The sequence below is a fragment of the Sinohyriopsis cumingii genome, chromosome 9 (assembly GCF_028554795.1).
Source record: "Sinohyriopsis cumingii isolate HCF-2022 chromosome 9, ASM2855479v2, whole genome shotgun sequence".
In the NCBI taxonomy this organism is placed as follows: domain Eukaryota; kingdom Metazoa; phylum Mollusca; class Bivalvia; order Unionida; family Unionidae; genus Sinohyriopsis; species Sinohyriopsis cumingii.
This window is the reverse complement of record NC_142969.1, coordinates 61,961,447-61,967,620: the sequence shown is the minus strand read 5'-3', so window position 1 is coordinate 61,967,620 and position 6,174 is coordinate 61,961,447. Positions and strand designations below refer to the sequence as shown.

Below are 6,174 nucleotides of genomic sequence, written 5' to 3'. Positions count from 1 at the left end.
GATCTATCAGCAATGGGATATTCCCGATTGCACTACAAACATACGAGTAGTTTTAACGTTAACTGGACACGTAAAATGAAAATAGAGACGAAAATACTAAAAATATACTTTATTCAATTATATGGCAAAACTATTACAACTTTTTTTCACCGTTCATTATAATGGAGGCTGATCAAGAGACAGGATTTATCAACAGCCAGCCGTGTATCGCGGAATTTATGACAAACATTCCCCACATCAATGAAGTTATAGCGGTGTCATCAATCACCGGTGATGCGGCCGTTCAGGCGTACTGTCAGAGTTTCAATGGAGCTCAGCCCGTCCCGACACCTCAAACACAAGACACTGTAGGAAACCTGGGACACGACCCCGGGGGTCGAGATCCAGTCGCAATTGGAGTAAAATTTCAGGAATTCGCATGGATGAAGGATAAAAAAAATCTACGAAAAGGAGACCAAAGTCGAACGCCTCCGGATTTAGGTATGTTTATGTGTGCAGACTATTGATTGTAATGTTATTTATTAGGCTGACATTTTAAATTACACCCTATCTGAAATGTGAGATCGTGTATATTGATTGGCGTTAAGGTACAATGGCTATTTATATATATGGTGTGTTTGATATTTTCCCCGGTACGTTTAATATATGTGTATACGTGCCTTTTACCCGGCTGTGACCGACACAAAGTCAGATGTTTGTGTCAGATAACGCTCGTTTAGCCAGGTTTATTTTTTCCTCCCCTGTCGGTTCTTTACACAAGTATAAAACCAAGCTTGAATCAAGTTTCAACAAATACACCGCCTTTTCACGTAAGAGAGGCAGTATCCAACACAATCACATACCCTGCAGCATACATGTACAAAAGAAGATCTTAAATTCCAAATGGTGAATTATTTTACTTCTTTTTCCATAACAAATCTGACCCTGCATTCACCCTATCCGTCTTCTGTAAAGCAGTTCCTTTACCTTCAACTACAACCTCTGCCCCCACCATTATTCCCACCTTACGCTTCGTGGTTAAAGACAGTAACCATGTGTAATTGCATTAAATAAAGACGTAGCGCTACTTTTTTTCTGCTCTCCTTTTAAATCGTGCTTAAATTCGGCACACGTCGCGGTGAAAAATAAAATGTCAACTTTGAGACCATTTGCATGTGAAAATGTACCAAAAGAATTCAAGAGTTAGCTAAAACTATTTTTACGGTTTAAAATGAAATATTGCCTTTGTTTTGTTTGCTTTAAAACTGGCACACACAGAAAATTACAGTACCGTATCGCCATTAAATTTAAACCATTGTAAGACCAACGATATATCTGTTCGGAGTTTTAGTGCGTAAGAGTCGTACACAATTTTAGAACAAGCAGTCTTCCAGCAGGGTCATTGTTACGACTGATGAAAAGGAATGTGGCTACTGTATCTTACACAATACGAACTTTTTTTATCTTGAGAGTATATAGATGTCTGTACACAGGATTCCATTACGGAATTTACGAATTTAAATAATCTGCAAATTCTAGATGGATTTACATATTGACGATTACGATTTTTTATTAGGTATGTATTCGGTTGATTCTGTTTGTTTATTGAACTATCTCTTTCTCTCATGCTAGTATTTCCCTCGTAAAACATTTTGCCGCAACTTATCTTCGAAATTTGAAATGCTTAGTTTTTTTTTACGCTTTAATTTAATAATATATTTTCATTCTTATGAATGAAATATATTGATATTATAGGAATGAAAACCAAATTAAACGTAATAATGCAGCAAAGTATAATGTTACGTAACCATAATGAGATTAAAAAAATATGTGCATCGTTCCATATAATACAAAATCTGGTAAACCAGATTTCAGTGCATAGTTAGTCTCTTTCTTGAAAAAGAAATGTTAATGTTTGTGACTGTATTTAGAATAAATCTAGAACCGTATATTGTAGACATGACGTTTATTTTCAAATGAAATAAACTGTAAAAAAATGGCATGACTCTAAGGAGACTAACTTGTAGAGATAAGGTGAATTTACAAATTAACAGATAAATCTAAAATATTACATTCATATGGTTTTACAAGCGCGAAGAATACCCACACTATGTAAGATCGGAATAACGACCGATTTGAACGGATTCAATGTTTTAATGGTCATTTTCACACATTAACATCTCGATCTGTCTGTCTCGTATGATCCATGCGACCCCTTAAATATGTACATGAAATAGTACTGTGTGATACTTATTTTTTTATAATTATTTTTAATACAATTTATGAATGACCATTTTCTTGTTTTCAATATAAGTTTTTATATATATATATATATATATATATATATATATATATATATATATATATATATATATATATATATATATATATATATACTTATTTATTTATTTATATATCGATTTTTGTTAAACAGAAGATACAACATATGGCATATGATATCAATGTGAACAAAATCTAAATTGTTGTCCATGTTGGAATAGTATTTTATTATTTAATTTTTGGATCGCATGATTGATGTATTGGCTATTCACTTGTCATACTGAGTGTTTGTATGCATTTGCGTTTCTAAAAATGTTAAATTCTTTTCTTAGCTTTACAATTTTTGACCCCACTGATATTATAATTTCAGGTAATGTATTTGCATCGAAAGAAATCGTTCATATAACTAAGAACCGTTGCCACAAACCAATAAATTGTATTTGTCTATGATGTCAAGTTAGGCTTGAATTAGTGACAGGGAGTTAAAAACGCCAACATATACATGATTTAGAGTAGAACTTCATTATTACAATTAATCCATATTAATTCATTATTACAATTAATCCATATTAATTCATTATTACAATTAATCCATATTAATTCATTATTACAATTAAGCCATATTAATTTATTATTACAATTAAGCCATTTATTCTTGAGGACATATTTTGATAAAATGATGACATTAATGTTGATTTTAAAGTGAATACATTCTTGCAAAGGAAATATTGATCATTTATAGTGTTAAAGCTACTAGAACAATATGTATTCCATAATCTCGCAGATCTGCTTGTCTCTATCTATATCTTTCTCTGTCTCTGTCTCTCTCTTTCTGTGTTGAGGAAACATATTTATGAAAACAATATTGGTCATGAATAAAAATGCGAATTGTTCTTTTTTTAAAACAGATAGCAGATTCTAAATTAGATCATATTACAAAACCTGTTAGCAAAACAAAATATGTCAGTCAAAACGACTAAAGTGAATAGAACGCAAAAGAATAATTTATATTTTAAAATATAGAATGAAACATGAAAATATAATCTATGTTTATGCGCCGGTCCATAAATAGCATAAATCGTTAATTCAGATGAAAATCAGCTATATATTCATACTTCATTTCATCAAGCATACACACACACACACACACACACACACACACACACACACACACTTCGAGTTAATGAAGCTAAACATCTACAAAAATGTGAAAATAGATATTCAGTTCTTAATATTCAACCAAATGACTTACATCTCTTGGAGTGTTAATATAGAATGTATTTTTCCTATGCGTATGAGGTTGAAATAGTTTTCTTTCTTTTTTAAATAGATACGATTAATTATTAAAATAGAATAGAAACGTTTTTCTCATATCAGGAAACCAACATTAGCAAAAGGACGTATTCTTTGTAGAATATTTCGATATTTATTTAATTTAAAAAAAAAGCTTGATTTAACTGAACAGCATGTAATATTGGTGAATTTATTAAGAGTTATCCGAATTAAAATTTAGGACTAACTCATGATTAATACAGTCGATATGTCATGTACCCTACGATATTATCAGAACTTATAGTAGAACGATATTGTGGTTCATATAACAACTGCAAAGAACAGCACATCATATCTTACTGTTCGATAAAGTACCTTATAATACACATTTATATCCGTTACGTTTCCTTATTATAATACACGTTTATATCCGTTACCTTTCCTTATTATAATACACGTTTATATCCGTTACCTTTCCTTATTATAATACACATTTATATCCGTTACGTTTCCTTATTATAATACACATTTATATCCATTACGTTTCCTTATTATAATACACATTTATATCAGTTACGTTTCTTTATTATAATACACATTTATATCCTTTACGTTTCCTTATTATAATACACATTTATATCAGTTACGTTTCCTTATTATAATACACATTTATATCCATTACGTTTCCTTATTATAATACACATTTATATCCGTTACGTTTCCTTATTATAATACACATTTATATCCGTTACGTTTCCTTTATTATCGATATGGCTAAATGACTGAGAAAAATGTTAGGCTCAACTTGTTCCAGCTTCCATTACAGTAACATCATCATCAACAGCAACAACAGCTACAACAAAAACCAGTACCACTACTACTACAACAACAACTACCACTACTTTTGCTGTTACTATTACTACCATCGCTACTGCTACAACTTCTACTGCTACTGTTGGTGATACTATTAGTACTACTGCTGCTACGATCACTCACAATCATTAAAAGTAGCATTACTAAATTTACATGTGATATGTTTTTGAGAAGAGGAGCCTTGCATTCGTTTTTGACATTTGCACTTTCTTAAAGACTCCTGTGTAAGAATGATTGATGGGTTACGAATTTTCCATTAAATGATAAATGGAGTTGGATTGCACCTATATTTAATTTGCGTGTTGTAGAAATGTAATCAATAGACCCATTAGAGTCGGTTTACCATGAACAAATATTTATAATTAACAGGTCTGATGCAATTTTCTAAAATTTTACATCTTTAATAGTTGGCGCATGATACTATAGTGTTCCCTTTTTATAGCTCAAATATTTCAAATACTTTTCAGTTTCTGAAAGGGGAGGACAAAAAAGATGACACAGTGTTCCTTAAATTACTATTATTTTTTATTACACACACACACACACACACACACACACACACACACACACACACACACACACATATATATATATATATATATATATATATATATATATATATATATATATATATATATATATATATATTCATGTGGTACTTTTAAAAAAAAAGATTTGATCCGGAAATTTGAAATGACATGATAATATGGACTACATCCTCTTCTCGCATTAAATTCGTATGATATACTGAAATGATTAATTTTTCATTAATGATTGAACGTATGCATGCATCGACATTTATGTATCTATATATGGATTTTCGCACAGATTTATTTCTTTATTCCTGAACAAATAAACCCCATAAATATAATGCGGAGTTAAACTGAGTTATGGGGGGAGGAGGAAAGGAGAGAGGTGAGATGTTCATAGATATCTTTATACATGTATTGATCGCTTCATGTAGTATGTTGTTGCTTAATTGACATAGTGAGGTTTCGTAACCGAAATTTCTTTCTCTGATGTGAAGCTAATTAAAACTGGAGCCATATCTAAATTATTAATATTCCCATAAATTAAAAATCAAGGATTTTTCTAAAGTACTAAATAGTACTTCCTTCTTTAGACTGATTATTTCTTATAATATTTAAAAATTCCGTTTATTAACATTTTATCTTCTGTGCGATACAGCAAGTGTTGCAAGACAAGTTGCAACATCACAACTTCAAAACTATGTAATGGGCGAATATTTATTTTTTCTACATTACAAAATGGCCTGCCGTTTCAAAACATTGTAACGTAAGAAAAAACTCGTCAGTTATGAAATTTACGAAATAGGTCTGGTTATTTTAGGACCATGAAAAGGTCGCGAAATAACACTGGACTGGACACAACGCCATTTCATGACCAGTCAGAGCCTGCCAAACACTCAAATTCAGATGCTCAATTTTCTCTCACAATTACATTCCCAAAGTTTCCTGAAATAAATTAATTTTGATTTGTAGCATTATCAGACACAATAATCATAATTGGTAACCTTGCGAATCATTTGTATGCAAATCAGTTCGTTCTTAAATATCAGAAATAAGTGTCCACTTCTATTGAAGAGTTTTGCTATTACTGGTAGCTGGTCTCGAAATAGCATCCAACAAAATGACCAATATGCTGATATTTTGATTTAGAGTTTTAAACAAAATTAGTAAAATAACCTATGAAATAAATACAATAGTCCAGTACATATAAAATAATCGAAATATACACAGAATGCCGACT

At 30.9% G+C, this 6,174-nt stretch overlaps 1 protein-coding gene across 2 annotated transcripts in view; it reads left to right on the top strand.

Moving 5' to 3' along the window:
* The first annotated feature begins 42 nt into the window (after window positions 1-42).
* Window positions 43-6,174, top strand: part of LOC149791907 (uncharacterized) — a 42,829-nt gene continuing 36,697 nt past the window's right edge. The window contains exon 1 of one of the 2 annotated variants that reach the window (XM_089970423.1): window positions 43-480. In XM_089970423.1, the coding sequence (XP_089826549.1) occupies window positions 162-480 (319 nt within the window). In that variant the 5' untranslated portion in view covers window positions 43-161. Of the gene's footprint in view, window positions 481-1,286; window positions 1,556-6,174 lie in introns of those variants that run through there. The other variant, XM_089970424.1, reaches the window with a different exon arrangement.